Source organism: Mixophyes fleayi, chromosome 2 (genome assembly GCF_038048845.1).
Source record: "Mixophyes fleayi isolate aMixFle1 chromosome 2, aMixFle1.hap1, whole genome shotgun sequence".
In the NCBI taxonomy this organism is placed as follows: domain Eukaryota; kingdom Metazoa; phylum Chordata; class Amphibia; order Anura; family Limnodynastidae; genus Mixophyes; species Mixophyes fleayi.
The window spans coordinates 9,133,913-9,150,860 of record NC_134403.1 but is presented as its reverse complement, the minus strand read 5'-3'; the positions used below and the strand labels follow the sequence as shown (position 1 = coordinate 9,150,860).

The following is a 16,948-nucleotide window of genomic DNA, read 5'->3' as shown; positions in this document are numbered from 1 at the left end:
AAAAATGTATTTTATGTACAGTAGACATTAAGGACAGCCTAACCCTAGTGTTTTCAATCAGAAAAAAATAAAATATTTTTTTTTTTTTATATATATATACAATTTCCATTTCTAATCATTAATGACCATAGAATTGACAGGTAACATTAATTGATTAATATTTTTTTTTTCTGTGCATTCTTTTGAGATTTGATATTCCACATACGTAATGTGCACATCCTGCAGTGTCTGGTCTAGTACAGCAGAGTGACCCTGCACCCATAGTCATCACCACACGTATCCTGAGAGCCATTCCTTGCTGACTCCGGGAGTAGCCGATTTACGTGCCGTTGAGAACAACATGAGCTCAGTATGCTGCCTTAATGACTCAGGTCCGTAGTATGTATAGTCAGCTGTCTATAATATAAAATAACACATGGTATGTATAAAAATCTGCCTATCATCAGCAGCAACAGTAGCAGCTATTTATATAGCGCCACTAGTTCCGTAGCGCTGTACAGAGAACTCACTCACATCCGTCCCTGCCCCATTGGAACTTACAGTCTAAATACATTGTAACCTTTGCATTCTAGCTGAACAAATATTCAATATGATGTAGCACTTACCCTTGTGTATCAAACCATTGTCCCATAGATTGTAAGCTTGTGAGCAGGGCCCTCTTACCCCTCTGTCTGTATGTATTACCCAGTATGGTTTTATTACTGTTTGTTCCCAATTGTAAAGCGCTACGGAGTCTGCTGGCGCTATATATATAAATGTTGATGGTTGCAATATTACTGAGTGGACTGCTCACTTGAAGCTCATGGGAAATGCCCATTATATAATATTAAACATCTGGTATATAAATCAACCAATAACTGTTGCCATGTGCTCAGAGACACAAATGTGGGATTATTCTTTCAAAGTGAAATAAGAATAAAAATAGCCTGAAATATTGTTAAATATAATATTTTGAGTTTTATATTATAAGATCATGGAAAATAAGGTCTGCCATAAAAAGCAAATTTCCCCAAAATATATAGAAAGCCAATTTATTACATTAAATAAAACCTCACAAAGCATTTTTACTTTTTTTATTGTTGAAAATAAATAACTATTGCATCACCACTAAAGTGAAGTGTCTGAAAAAATCTATATAACATTTTAAAGCATATTTTCATACAATACTGTTATATCATTAACAGTTGCTAAGGTATTCAATATCTTTTTCCCTGTGCGTCCTAATGTGACTTTATATTACACATATTCATTATGCGTATCCTGTAGTGTTATGTCTGTCTGCATACGGCAAGTGCCACCTAGGCAGAGCGTACTTACACCCATATTGGAATGGAAACATTTCTTCAGGGTGTACAGTACATGCAATTTCCGTCCACTTACAAAACAACATTTTGTGTTCACTTTGCATTCCTTGGTGAATTAGGCCCTAAGATCCTCGTTTAAAGCTAAAGGGTGCAAATTAGCACTTGAACAAGCCATGTTCATCATCATCATCATCATCACCATTTATTTATATAGCACCACTGATTGCGCAGCACTGTACTCACATCAATCCCTGCCCCATTGGGGCTTACAGTCTAAATTCCTTAACACACACACACACACACAGACAGAGAGAGAGAGACTAGGGTCAATTTTGATAGCAGCCAATTAACCTACTAGTATGTTTTTTGGAGTGTGGGAGGAAACCGGAGCACCCGGAGGAAACCCACGCAAACACGGGGAGAACATGCAAACTCCACACAGATAAGGTCATGGTCGGGAATTGGACTCATGACCCCAGCGCTGTGAGGCAGAAGTGCTAACCACTGAGCCACCGTGCTGCCCATGTTGCGATCAAGGTGCGCAAATGCAGTTTTTGCATGCAGCGTAAGTACCGGCTGCTTTTGCAGGTAGCACACAAATGCTGGACAGTTGCGGATTGCAAAAATCAAAATGTTTCTGAGTTTTATTTTGGGAGATTTGCAACATGCAGATGTAACATAGGGAGATCTTATGGTATTTTCACCACGCTACAATTGAGCCTTCCTTATTTCTTGTCGTTTAAAAAAAGACAATCTTAAAGCAGCAGTTTTGAAACCCACTGATAATATCACCAAAAAAAGTGAAAAAAACAAAGTGGTGGTGAGATACTGCTACCTCGTCTGTCAGCAGGTAAACAAGATAAACCAATGTTTCCATATTACTCAGCGGACTGCTCACTTGAAACTCATGACACTAATGCGGTACAGTTTGGCGAGGCCGCCGACTTTATGGACGGCCAACCAATCAGCAGCGGTATCTCGTTCTTTCAGCATCTTCCAACATTCTACAGTTACATGTTGTGGCTTTAAACATTTGTGAATTATTTCAATATGATATAACACAGATTGGTGAAGAATAGAAACATTTTCAGATGCATTGGCTAAGATCATATTACCTATAATATTTCTTCATCTCCATTACATTATACCCTTAACATAAATTTAGAACATTGTTAATTTTTTCTATTTGAAAAATAAATAAAATATTTATCCACTAATTTCCAGGGATGTAAACTATTGTCTCAATATAACGAATACAAACTGTGGTTGAATTACACATCCTGGAAACGGTCATTTTTACACCATGATAAATATCCCCATTGTCTGAACCATCGTCCTCAGTGATAAGTGGAATTAATAATATGATTGATCTGTGCAGAATTCTCATTCACACTCAAGTTTTTCTTTATTTTGGCTGAAACCAGATTTTCTCTAGTAAAATGTTTTCCTCAATTATTTGAGTAATCATTTCCATCTTGCATGCTGCTGTGGGCATTATGTTGAGTTTAATGTTTAATATCAGTGCCAGCCGTTTTCAAGATGTTGGCATTAACATCTCTGTTTTCTCTCGTTGTTTTATTACCTATTTCGCAGCTTCCTGATCTTTATTATTTACAGTAACTATTCTGTATTTCTCCAGATATTCTTAGTGTGTTTCCAAAGGAAAAATGTCTGCAAACTACATTCCTGCGTTGTTTCTTGGGCGTGTCGTCAGTATAATGATTTCCTCTCGTAGGAAACTAAATAATGAATTGAATTTTCCACTTCATAACAACAAAAAATTTATTTCTAGATCTAGTTTGAGAAAAATACATTTTATATATGTGACAGGTACTAGTGGGTATATTTACTAAACTGCGGGTTTGAAAAATTAGATTTGTTGCCAATAGCAACCAATCAGATTCTAGCTGTCATTTTGTAAAATGTACTGAATAAATGATAACAAGAATCTGATTGGCTGCTATAGGAAACATCTCCACTTTTTCAAACCCTAGACGGCAAATGTTTACCTGGGGGGTGATATTTGCTCAGCAGCCTTTTTAAAGGAAAAACATGTAGGTAGCCCAGTGACTGGCTCAAGGCAGCAGACTATGGGTAACGGCCCCTGGGTCCCCTTCCCCAGCTAGCCCCTGAAGTATGATATAGCTAATTGAGCAAAGGTTTTTTACTTGCTTGTTGATAACTTAAAAGTGATTGCTATGTCATTTATTGGGGATTCCTCAGATGTTCAGCAATATGTTGACATTTCTCTCAGCACAAAAAGTGCTTCATGAGAACATATCGCTGGTTTCTCTGCACTAATCAACGTTCAGTGAATTGAGAGAATGACTATTGGGAGGTAACTTTTTCGCCTTTGAGCTGTTTTACTAGTATTATGAGAGGTTAGCAATTAAACTGGCCATGGACACAACAATTCTTCTCGTTTTAGGACTAGCGTTTGGCTTTAGATACGTTTAGGTAGAGTTTCACATATAACAAGCTATTACAGTTTTTTAAAAAAAAACAACAATATTTTTAAAATGATTGATTAAAATGATCGTTTCATACACTATAACATTGTTAGACCATAGTCACATGTTTAGGATACACATTTTCCAAAGAACGCCAATTCCACCCCTTCAAATTCAGACATCTATATCAAAAGGTATTTAATTTATTATTTTATTTATAACAGTTCGATTAAAACCTATCAGATCTTATCATCAGATTTAATGTGTATGGCTGAATGTTGATAAAATTGATGAAGCAAAGGCAGCAATTTTATGTTTTTCTATATTTATTATTGTGTAGTTTGATTGTTGTTCCGTAACATAAAATAATTACTCATTAGATGGATCACAAGCATATTCCTTCCCCTCAATGTCTGAAAATGGTGCATGGATTTAGGAAGTTTACTTGTAAGTTGTAAAAAATATTGAGCTTTGTTTCTCATTGTGAATCATATTTAATACTTGTGGATAATTACAGTGCTTTTGTTTTCTACAGATGCTGAAATTATCTGTGAATATAGTTCATCACAGTAATGTCAAATTTGACCAGTTTCCACCCTGATTATTTCTTGTTGATGGGGATTCCTGGTCTGGAGGACTCACATCTTCTGCTCTCCATCCCATTCTGCATCATGTATGTTACGGCCATGTTTGGAAATTCAGTTTTGTTATCGGTCATCGCGGCCAATAAAAACCTCCACCAGCCCATGTACATCTTCTTAGCAATGTTGACGGTGTCTGACCTTCTCTTGTGCTCTTCCACTGTACCAAAGACTCTTAGTATTTTTTGGTTTAATTCTCATAAAATTCTCTTTGACTGCTGCCTTGTCCAGATCTTCTCCATCCACTTCCTCTTTGTGATTGAGTCATCAATCCTCTTGACTATGGCATATGACCGTTATGTTGCTATATGCTCCCCCTTGACCTATCCTATCATCATGACGAATGCATTCATATATAGGACAGTGATTTTAGCTTTTACAAGAGCTTTCTCCATTATATTGCCTCTCATACTTCTTCTTAATCGGCTTCCATACCAGCAAAGCAATAAAATCCCACACACTTACTGTGAACACATAGCAATGGCTCGCATGGCAACTGCAGACATCATAGTCAATAATATCTATGGTCTGGTTGCAGCATTTTCCTCAACAGGAGTAGACATGATCCTTATTGCTGTGTCGTATTCTGTCATTATCCGGGCAGTTCTAAGACTTCCGTCCGCAGGAGGTCGTTTCAAAGCCTTCAGTACAAGCATCTCTCACATATGTGTCATCTTGATCTTCTACATACCTGCATTTTTCTCTTTCATAGCCCAGCGAGTAGGTCAAGGTAAAATCCCACCGACTGTCCACATTCTTCTGGCCAATCTCTATGTCCTTGTTCCTCCAATGATGAACTCCATAATCTATGGCATGAGGACCAGAGAGATTAGACAAAGGCTGGTTTCCATGATGTTTAAGAAGATAACTAGACATCGGTTCTCCATCTTTACTCTGAAAACTAGTATTAGAGTCTCTTAAGGTTTCTCATCTCTTCTCGATTAATCTAAGAGGGCATGCATATATCAACACATACTGTAAATAAATAAAAAGTTTGTAAAATGTAATGTATTATCTTACTATGCAAGTATTGTTTATAGCATAGCTGAAATGTATGTTGAGTGCTGTAGTAGGTGACCATTTGATACAACTGAGATGTTATATTTAAGTCCAAATATAGTAATATTCTGACTCTTCTCTTTGCAACAGGGAATTCATCAGCGAAATGTCCATTAATGATTATCCCATAATTTCCTATGGTCAAATCAGACAGATCAATACGCAAACTGCAGGTGGTGATTATAAATGGACATACATGAACAAAGGCATTACACATGTATAATTCCATAAAACCTATTTGATTCAGTTTTTATGTGCATCAATTCATTAGATGTTTGAGGGAAACACAAAATAAAACTTTTCATTAATATCTGCCTCATGTGTGATTTTATACAAAGATAAAGGGAGATGTTGTATTATAATCGGTCATTCATACCATCCAATGAAGATGTAATATTATAGCTAATAATTATTAATATCATCTGTTTCTAAACGATTGCACTTACCTGTTAAGGAAAGGTATATAAAATCGTTTTTATTGCAAGTCAGCTGTCTTTGTCTGTAGCCGAACAATTATCAAGCTGTGATCATTGCAGAACATGCTTACATCACAAATTTGTGCTGTGATCATTGCAGAACATGCTTACATCACAAATTTGTGTATAGATGCACAATATTGACAGTGTTATTGTTGCTTAATGTTACTATTGATCAAATGCTCCTTTAATCATCAAAGGCAATCAATCATATTTAAAAGTATGAACTATTAGTGACCAAATCGATATGTCTATAACATAGATCCTTCTCTTTATAGCATGTAAGCATAAATCCTTGGTTTGATGTAATCTAAACAGGATACAACAGACCAGATTTTGTACATGTGCATGAAGTACATATTATTATTATTATTATTATTATTATTATTATTAATATTATTATTATTAATATTATCCTTTATTTATATGGTGCCACATGTGGTCCACAGCGCCATACAAAGGACAAACAACAAGACAGTACACAGTATAACAGTACAATACAGTAAACAAATAACACTACAACTCTCAACACAGCTACTGAGAGCCTGGATGGGTGATGGGTGATGGGGCTGAAACTTGTGCCCATTAACGTGGGCACAACTAACAGGATTAGAGCGACTGAGAGAGGTGTGAAGACAATGGAGGACTGGAGTCAATGAGCAGAGAGCCCAAGGAGGAGGTGCGCAGTGTAGCTGGTGAGCAGAAGTTATAGGTAATGAGAACAGGAGGGAGGAGGACCCTAATCACTAGAGCTTACAATCTAAAGGGAAAGGGGCAGACAAACGGATGACTCGTGGGGGTGAGCCAGTGTAAGGGGATATGAGGTCAAGAAGCAAGAGTGGAAGAGATTGGTACTTATGAACTATTACATATATAAATGGCATTTCTTATAAACATATAAATATTTTTCACAAGCAGTAAATTATATTAATAATCATAAGTGTATAAATATACTTCACTATATTACATATTTTTCCCTGGTATATGAATAGTTTGAGAGAAATTATACATCACAAGGATCACAATGTTTCATGGTTTCAGATGATTGTTATCACTTATTTAGGGGTTCACATTGTAAGAAGCAGCCTTGCCTGTATTTAGTATATGTAATTCTTTTAGGGTGTTGGTGTCAGGACAGCATCACATAGGAGCTTTTTGGAAGGATAAGAGAGGGCTGGAATTAGCCCGAAGTCACAAAAACGCTGAGGGTGTATGTAAGAAAAAAAGTATTGGGTACAGCAAGAGTTAATTTAGCTGGGTGGAATGGGACGAGGGTCAGTCAATCAGTGGTGAGCAAAGGGGGAAGGATTATATCTGGGAAGGATTATAAGGTATAGGAAGAGCAGTTAACTTCCTCTTGCCGTCTGAAGAGTTTCTGGTGAGTACATCCTGCCCTGCTGGTCTGGTGAGTATAGATTGAGCAAGTGTTGGTATTTTACTATTCTTTTATTCCTTCCTTTGTGTTTTCTGTTCCTGTGTGTGCCTCTCTTATACCCCCCCCCTGTTTTTGTCACTCTTTATCACCCCTTTTTTTCCTTCATTTCACCAATCCTCTTTTATTAATCCCCCCCCCTTTTCCCCCTCATCCCCTGCATACTGGATCTCCGGATCATGCTCCGGGTCATGAGGGTTCGACCCCTCCCTACCTCTTAGAGGCTACTCTTTCTCCCACCAGCCAGGGCTAAGCGGCGAGTCCTGTCCTGTATGTGTGGGTAACAGTGCACACCACCCGGTCTCCCTTCTTAGACCTCACTCCCTCCTTTTCCTTCCATGGGTCCCAGCCTGTGCCTGTGTTTTTAGAGGCACATTGCATTATTTTTAGTACCCCCCATTTGGTTTCTGAGGTGTCCGTCAGTCTTTCAATCCCCCCCCCTTCTTCCAACATCCCCAGCTATTACCAGTCAATTTACATCTCTCCCCCTTTCAGCAAGCTTTCCCCCCCTGCCTTTCAAGTTCAGCTTTGTCCCACCTCCGTATTTTTTCTACTTTTTCCTCCACCACTCCCCTGTTATTCTATCCCCCTTCTCTCCACTTCATCTCTTCCCCCCTTTCTCCCAATGGCTACTGTCCCCCCATGCAGCTTGGCCCCTTGCTCTGTGGATCCCATCCCTCTACACCGGATAGTGTCCACTTTTTCCACCTCCCAGGTCTCCCAACGGCGATAAGCAGTGGCTCAGCTGTACGGTATGCCACAAATTTGTCTCCTTGTCACCCAGTCACGTCCTCCAGCCCCCCCCCCCTTTTTTTTGCTGGCCACATTTCTTCCTGGTCCGCGGGCCAGGGTCCTAGTCTCACACCCTACTCTTCCCTCTCTCATCCCTCCTTTTCCTGGCAGAGCATTAGTTCTGGCTGGGTCCCGCATAGCCAAAGCCTCCCTTCTTTTCCTTACACAATTTCATGGCCACCTTATGGGCTTCCTCCTTTCTACCCCCCCTCCTTATGGTCCCATATCTTGCTGTCCCTACCTTACCAGTACTCACATTAACCACAGGTTTCCTTCAGCAGCTACGCTTCTTTAGTTTTAATGGGGTCTGAATGCACGCAAGCATCTGCGTTAATCCCTTTGGTGCCATGGGACACTTGCGCCGTGCAGTGGGTGGCTGGTGGTCCAGGGCTGGGTCAGGTGTCCCCCCTGGTGGGTTCTCGAGTGACTTTCTTCATGGTTGCTTTAAATTTAGTTAATACGGTTCAGCAATCAGGTATGGGGGCGGTTGCTGAAAGAAATTTGTTAAGGCATACTTCAACACAACCATTTGTGCCAGAACTGCTGCTCATGGTCCAGATAACTCTCTTTCTGTTTCCTCCTCTGCAGGTTCGGACAGGCATATGGCATTGGGACACTGGTCTAGATCAGAAGCCGTATACCCCGCTCCGGGGTCATCGTCGTCCACCGCCGGGCCAGGTTGGCAAGAACAGCTTCCTAGGCGGAAGAGTTATTGGTGATGTGGTGCGCTGTTGTAATTAGAGATGAGCGGGCTCGGATTTCGCTAATCCAAGCCCACCCGAACAGTGCGGATCCGACGGGATCCGAGCACTGTTCGGGTACTTCCAGCCGCCCAAGGAATGCAAAACGAGGCTATGACATCCAAGTCTCGCGTCGGATCTCGTGAGACTCGGACCTCATAAATGCCCCGCTCGCGGCCGCCATCTTCATTCTCCCTGTGGTTACTGAAGGTTGATGTGCTCTGTCCTGCTGATTACTTTAGTCAAGTGGTGCTTTGTCCTGCTGAGTCCATTACTACTTTGTCCAGTGCTCTGTCCTGCTGATTACTTTAGTCAAGTGGTGCTCTGTCCTGCTGAGTCCAGTAGTACTTTTTCCAGTGCTCTGTCCTGCTGATTCCAGTGGTGCTTTGGCCAGTGTCTGCCCTGTATTTGTTTCTGATAAGTCCATAGCAGTTTGTTAATTAGCCAAAAATCATTTAAAAATTTAAAAAAAATACCCAAAAAATACCAAAAAAAGTTTTAAAAAAATAATTGAAAAAGTATAAAAATTTTTATAGAGCGAGATATTCTTGCAGTCCCAAAAAAGAGGAACTGCCATTTCTATTACTATGTTCATTGTTTGTGCAGTCCCAAAAAAGAGGAACTGCCATTTCTATTACTATGTTCATTGTTTCTGTAGTTCCAAAAAATAGGAACTGCCATTTCTATTACTACGTTCATTGTTTATGCAGTCCCAAAAAAGAGGAATTGCCATTTCTATTACTACGTTCATTGTTTGTGCAGTCCCAAAAAAGAGGAACTGCCATTTCTATTACTACGTTCATTGTTTATGCAGTCCCAAAAAAGAGGAATTGCCATTTCTATTACTACGTTCATTGTTTGTGCAGTCCCAAAAAAGAGGAACTGCCATTTCTATTACTACGTTCATAGTTTGTGCAGTCCCAAGTTACCTGAGTTGTCACCCCTCCAGTGTTTACTCCGAAAGAGTTTTTAGTGCAGCGGGTAACCTGGTCAGTGAGTGGCGAAGGAGGTTGCTTCCGCAGAACGTTGAAAAAATGATGTTCATAAAAATGAATTATCAATTCCTCAATCAAGTACAGCACTGGCCTCCAGATACTACAGAGGGACCTGTGGTTGTGGAGTCCAGCGGGGACGAATTGATAATGTGTGAGGATGAGGAAGTACACACTGAAGGGGGAGAGGATGAGGACGACATCTTGCCTCAGTAGAGCCAGTTTAGTTTGTACAGGAAGAGATGAATAGCTTTTTGGTGTGGGTGCCCAAACAAACCAATCAATTCAGCCACAGTTGTTTGGTAGGCCCTTTCGCTGAAATGATTGGTTTGTTAAAGTGTGCATGTCCTATTTCACACAACATAAGGGTGGGTGGGAGGGCCCAAGGACAATTCCATCTTGCACCTCTTTTTTTGGCATTATGTGACCGTCCAACACTCATTTGCCATGAGCACAAAGTACGACAGTAGTCATCCTATGGCAAAGCGGATAACTGCGGCCTTAACAGCTATGTTGGTGTTAGACGTGCATCCGGTGTCCGCCATCTGTGCAGTGGAATTCAGACCAGTTGGAGGAGGTAGGAGCAGCCATATGTGCAGTGAAATTGAGACCAGTTGGAGGAGGGGGTAGGGGGAGACTGGGAGGAGGTCAATGGGTGGGGGACTGAAGGGCTTTAAGGAAGAGGTGGGTTTTTAAGGCCCGTTTGAAGCTGGACAAGTTTGGAGAAGTTCTGATGGAGCGGGGGTGCTGGTTCCAGTGGAGGGGGGCAGCGCGGGACAAGTCTTGGATGTGAGCATGGGAGGAGGTAACCAGGGGGAAAGAGAGGCGGCGGTCGTTAGCCGAACGAAGAGGGCGGGATAGAGCGTGAATGGAGATAAGGTTGGAGATGTAGGGAGCAGTGGAGTTGGAGAGGGCCTTGAAAGTAAGAGTGAGGAGCTTGAACACGATTCTGTAGGGGATGGGGATTGGTAGAGGGGGGAGACAGAAGAGGAGTGGCGAGAAAGGAAAATGAGCCGAGCGGCTGCATTGAGTACGGAGCGAAGGGGAGCGAGATGAGAGCGGGGGAGGCCAGTAAGGAGGAGGTCACAGTAGTCCAAGCGGGAGATAATAAGAGAGTGGACAAGGGCTTTAGTGGCATCTTGGGAGAGGAAGGGCCGAATGCGTGCGATGTTGCGCAGCTGGAAGCGGCAGGATTTGGCGAGAGAGAGGATGTGAGGGACGAAGGAGAGAGGAGTCCAGGGTGACGCCAAGGCAGCGAAGTTGAGAAACAGGGGAAATAGAGGAGTTGAGAGCGGTGATAGAAAGGTCGGAAGGGCAGGGGGAGTGAGTGGGGGGAAAGACAATACCATGACCAACTGCTACAGTCTCAATTTTAAATATCAATATTGCACTCAAGGACAGTAATGATAAATGTACTATAATAATAGCGTAGGAGTGTAAAAATAAATAAATGGATTTTAGCGCTTTTTATGCTTTTTAAAAAATAAATCAGAACCCAAAACCCTAAATCAGAACCAAAACCTTTCGTCAGGTGTTTTGGCAAAACAAATCAGAACCCAAAACCTCAAGCTAATCAGAACCCAAAACCCAAAACCCAAAACACTAAAAGTGCCCGGTGCATACCCCTAGTTGTAATACAGTCATCCTGTGGGACCTTAGGTGCAGGGCACATGCTCAGATCCGCACGGAAGGGTTGGTGGTATGTGTGCCATCACTTGCAAGGTAGAGATGCTTTGGCAGCAGCGAGGTCACGCTCTGGTATAAGTGAGGAAGACTTTAGAGGGCGTGCTTCTTATGCGGAAGCCGCATCTACAGACTATGCGGGCCATCATTATGATCGGACGGTGGTGAACGTGAATCATGCCAGTAGGTTGTCTAGTGTTAGCTCTAATTCAGGCTCTTCTTCCTCTGAGAGTGAGGTTCCAGCTGGGTCCAGAAGTTCGGGCACAAGGTTATTAAGGTTGCTGGAGAGGAAGTGGTGTGGTACCCGCCGTGGGCCGGAGAATGAAAGTGACAGCTCCAAGGGTGATGATGTGGTGTGCTTTTCCAATACTGCCTTCCTGCGGGACATGAGACGCAAGGTGCGTGGTAAGATGTGTGTCCCATCACTGGCAAGGCAAAGGGGGCTTTGGCAGCTGCAAGGTCACGCTCTGGTATGGGTGAGGAGGCCTATAGAAGGTTTTCCAATTGGTTGGATGGCTTCCTGGTGTTGGAGTCTGGTTACCTGGAGAGCAGGCCATGAATGTTATTAAATATAAATACTTGATTCAGGGATGTATATTTGCTCTAGAGGCAACATGTGGAGGTGATATAATGAGGCATTTCGCAGAAAGAAGGATGGTCTGTGGTGATGGATCTGGGTTGTACGGACGTGGAGGTGTGGCTAGAGGTTACTCAGCCTAGGTCAGGAGTGAGTGATGTCAGTGTATTGAGACAGAGAGAGCTCCCGAATAGATATGGTCAGCCCTTGCGAATCAAATGTTTTGCCTACAACAGAGGTCATAATGACAGAAAAGTGGCCTGTAGGTTTAAGCATGCCTGTCCACCGTGTGGAGGAGGGCATCCCAAAAAAGAATGCCCTAGGAGGAGCGGTCCGATTTCCAGTGACAGACCTATTGCAGGAGCTCCTGCTCGTTAATGCCTTTTCACCTATTGTTTTGTCGGAGCTAAGTAGAGGGTTGAGTTGGCATCAAAAATAGGTTGGCCTCAGAATTTCTATGGGACGTGTTCATGTGTGGGTTAAATTGCCGGTAAGTGAAACAGTGCAGTTTGGTTCTCCTAGAAATTTGAAATTAGCTCTGGACTTGCCGGTGATTGTGCAGGAGAAAGTGAGTAAGGAAGTGTTGTTGGGTTGAATGTGTGGCCCCTTTTTCTGTCCCTCTGATTCAGGGTTTGATTTTTTTCCCCGGTGGGTGTGGTGTTGGAGAAGGTAGTGGTAAATTTAAGTTGATCCAGCGTCTGTTTCACCCGCATGGTATGTCTGTGAATGATGCAATGTCTGAATCTGAGAGCTTGGTGGTGTATCTATCCTTTGAAGACAGGTTGTGGAGAGTGCAGCTCTTCAGGGCTGGTGCGTTGCTGGCGAAACTTGCGATTGAGTCAGCATTCAGGCTTCTGCCTTTGCATCCATTTTCCTTACAAATATGGGGTTTCATTTGCCGGGTGGTTATTATGTAGATTAATGTTTGCCTATGGGTTGTTTAGTGTTTTGTGCTTCCTTAAATGTATTATCACTTTTCTTCATTGGTGTATTGTTGCTGGGTTGGGGCATCAGGGGGTTGCCCATTACCTAGATGATTTCTTGTTCTTGGGGACAAGTGGTTCCATGATATAGTAGGATTTTTTGTTTTCCACTCAGCCATTATTTAGAGTCACGGGAGTTCCAGTGGCGGCGGACAAGTCAGAAGGTCCGACGGAGAAATTGTCAGACTTGGACATTGAAATTGACATTAGAGCGGGGTGTTGTGGGTTCCTATGAGTAAGTGGCTAAGTTAAGGGGTGTGATTGACTCATTTCAGGATGAGTGTTGGTCTGCTTAATTTTGCTTGTCGTGTTATCCTTATGGATAGGGTTTTTGTCGGACGTTGGAGAGAGCTACAGTTGGTGTTATGAAAGCACATCATTTCTGTAAGGATATCCAAGGAGATTAGGGACGATTTGGATTATGTGGCTTCTGTTCTTGGTGAACGTTAGTGTGGTTTGTTTGTGGACATCACCTGCCGCCAATAATGTTGAGCTTTAACTGTTTACGGATGCGGACAGCTCTTTTGGGTTTGGTGCTTACCTGTGTGAGAGTATAAAACAATTAATAGTTATTAAGATGTACAAATATATGTGTGAAATACCTTAAAACTATACTTCAGATGCAGGACTACACCTTGAAGAAAAACAAGTGTTTCCTATGCAACAGACAATAGCAGGATGCCAGACTGAAGGAAACGGCCGGGAGGAAAACCACGTAGAACTGAACAAAGGATGTTGCCTTATATGTATTATTGTTGCAAAGAAATATTTGCTGAGCTAAAGAGATTTCCTTATATGTACTTGTTAACCAGTTAATGCTGGACCCTAGCTATAAATAAAGGGCCAGCCTGGAAAGACCCTCAGAGCTGATTTTGAAGCTGCAGCAACTTGTTTGTGTTTCACTTCCTCTCCTGTCGACAGTATTATACCAAATAGGAAATCAGGTTATCGGAGATCGATAGTAGGGGCACCAAGCCTTGGTACCCCGACACCTGGATGTGGAGTGGTGTGCGGCATCGTGGCCCCTTTCTTGGTGGCAGGAGGGTCTCACAAGGAATCTCTTGTTGTTGGAATTGTTCCCAATTATTGTGGCAATGGAATTGTGGAGTGATTGCCTTAGCAATAGAAGCATAACTTTCTGGTGTGATAATATGGGTGTTGTGCATACTATCCTTGATCAAAAGGCTACCTACCCGCCTGCTTTGAGGTTATCGAGACATTTGGTTCTTAAATGCTTAATGTTTAACATTATCTTTGGGGCAAGGCATGTGCCTGGGTCTGCTAATGGGATTGCGAAAGCTTTGTCTATAATTGATTGGCAGAAGTTTTGTTCAGTAGCCCTTGATGCTAATGATGTTGGTGTTTCATGCCCTGATTTGGGCTGGCAGATTATAAGGCCGGTATAGAGGAGCTTGCGAAACATTCAGTAGTGAAGGGCACCTTGAAGAAATATCAGGAGGCTTGGTCGTCCTGGGAAGGGCTTTGTTCATCAAGGGAGATTGGAGGTAAGACTGATAGGCAGCGCATCCTGTCTTTTGTGTAGTATTGTTTTTATGGGGGCACATCGAAGCCATATATGGTATCGGCTCTGCAGACATTTCTTTTTTTCTGCAGCTTAATGGTAGTCGTGATGCTACTAAGCATGTTTTTGCTTGTAGGGCTATAAGGGGATGGACTAGGTTTCCCCTGCAGTGGAAAATAGATGTAGGCCTATTGATAAGGGATTGTTAGCTGGTCTTTTAAATATTATTTCGATAGTTGCTAGCATTTGAGGCTGCTTTGTTTCGGTTGGCTTTTGCAATGGCTTTTTTTTTTTTTGGAGCGTTCAGAAAAAGTGAGTTGGTGGCTTCTTCTAAATTTGTAAGTGGGTCAGGGTTACTTCACGAGAATGTTATGGTTGAGAACGATAGCATAGCCTGTAAGATTCATAGATCTTAGACTGACCCGTTTGGTGGAAGGCGGTGGATTAGCTTGCATCGCAATCAGGATATTGCAGTTTTGCCCAGTTGAGCTAACAAGATTGTATAGAGATATGGGGGTAAATGTATGAACATGCGGGTTCTTCAACACCCGCGTGTTCAGCGTATTCGGCGATTAAATTTCAAGCGGCGCTGCATTGTAAAGGTAAGTTTCCCTTTACAATGCAGCGCCGCTTGAAATTTAATCGCCGAACACGCTGAACACGCGGGTGTTGAAGAACCCGCATGTTCATACATTTACCCCATGGTCTCTGCCCTGGTGGTAATTGGCATAGGCACAGTATTGGGTACCCTCTTATGAAGTTCCAGTTTTACGCTGTCTTTAAGAATTGTGTTGCTAGGCTCGGCCTGAATAAGGCAAATTATGGGACTCATTCTTTTAGAAAAGGAGCGGCTAGAGTAGCGACCGAAGAGGATTTATTGGAGCAGAATTTTAGGGCTTTGGGTAGGTGGAGGTAAAAGTGTTTTCAAAGGTTTGTTCGGCCATCTATAGCGCTCTAGGCCTAATTGATGCAAATTGGTTAGGCTGACCCATGACGTGCGTTGCTTGTCCTGTTAAAAGGAGGCGCAGAGGGATTTTAGATTTCTTTTCCTCTGGGACCCTATTGGCTTGTGGCACCCCGGAGTTTCCGGTTTTACCTCCACATGGGTCACCCTGTGTTGCGCGCGACTGTAGTGGTGTTTTTTCTTATTTCTTATTTATTTATTTATTTACTATATATGTTGGCATGGCTCTTGTTTTATGTGCACTTTACCCCATGTTGCAGGTGTCAGGTACCGTCCTGCACTCCCACCTGCTGCCGGGACGAACGCCTTCTCTGCACTCGTCCCTTTGCCTAGCAACGGGACGTCACTTCCGCCCGGCAGACAGGATGCTCAGGGACGCTTCCTGTCGGCGGTCAGACCAGCTGACCGCCGACCTCCACTCCCACCAATGATTGGGGATCTCTGTCTATTCAAGCCTTAGTGGTGCCAGAGTATCTCGTCTGCTAGTCCCTCTCTTGGCTCCATTGTTACACAGATATCTTGGATATTTCCTATTGCTTCTTCCGGATTCTGACCCTTGCCTGCCTGACTACTCTCTAGGATTACCCCTGGTTCCTGTATCGACCTCCCGGCTCTGACCCCTGGCTTTCTGACTTCTCTCCTGCTTATCCCCTTGGTACCTTCATTGCCCGCACGGTATTGACCCCGGATTGAGGACTACGCTTGTTCATCTAGTCCAAAACTCCTTGCGGGCTTCCCTGGTGAAGACCTGGGGCGTGGTTAGACTCCGTGCCTCCTTGCGTAGCAGCGCAAATACCAGCAGGTAAGGCCTTCTGATTACTTTGCCTGTGACAGCAGGTTCACATCAGGATGGCAAGAATATTTGGTTGGTTAGGCATTCATTTGTTTTTGGGCCGGTAAAAGTGGCCCTGCTCATAACCTGGAACTCATTGATAGTAACAAATCGGAGGTTGGAGCAATTAAATTACATTGGCCAGCAGTAACCTCATTTGGTTAGACATCATCCCTAGAATTATTTGGAGGGGAGCTGATAGACCGGCTCATATTGGAAAGGCCCGCGGGAAGGTTAACAGGGCAGTGTGGAAAATACTCTTGGAAGTTAGAGATAAGCTTATCAGCTATCCGGCAATAAAAACCCCATTTTACGCTGTTTTATAGATCAGATGGGGTACACTTGTCGGAGACTGGGATGTCCTATTTTGTGGAGCAGATTTTTTTTAATTTTATTGTTTGGCTATGAGAGGTCAGTTGGTGCCGGGCTTAGGTTCCTGGTTTTTCGGGAACATAACTGTGGCGGTAAGCAGCCCAATCAGTGGCCAAATTGGTCACATTA

At 42.7% G+C, this 16,948-nt stretch overlaps 1 protein-coding gene across 1 annotated transcript; it reads left to right on the top strand.

Annotated features, from left to right (window-relative positions):
* The first annotated feature begins 4,323 nt into the window (after nt 1-4,323).
* LOC142139741 (olfactory receptor 52B2-like) lies at nt 4,324-5,316 on the top strand. Its single transcript, XM_075197610.1, has one exon. The coding sequence runs from the start codon at nt 4,327-4,329 to the stop codon at nt 5,314-5,316; it is 990 nt and encodes a 329-aa protein (XP_075053711.1). The 5' UTR covers nt 4,324-4,326.
* Nucleotides 5,317-16,948: the final 11,632 nt, after the last annotated feature.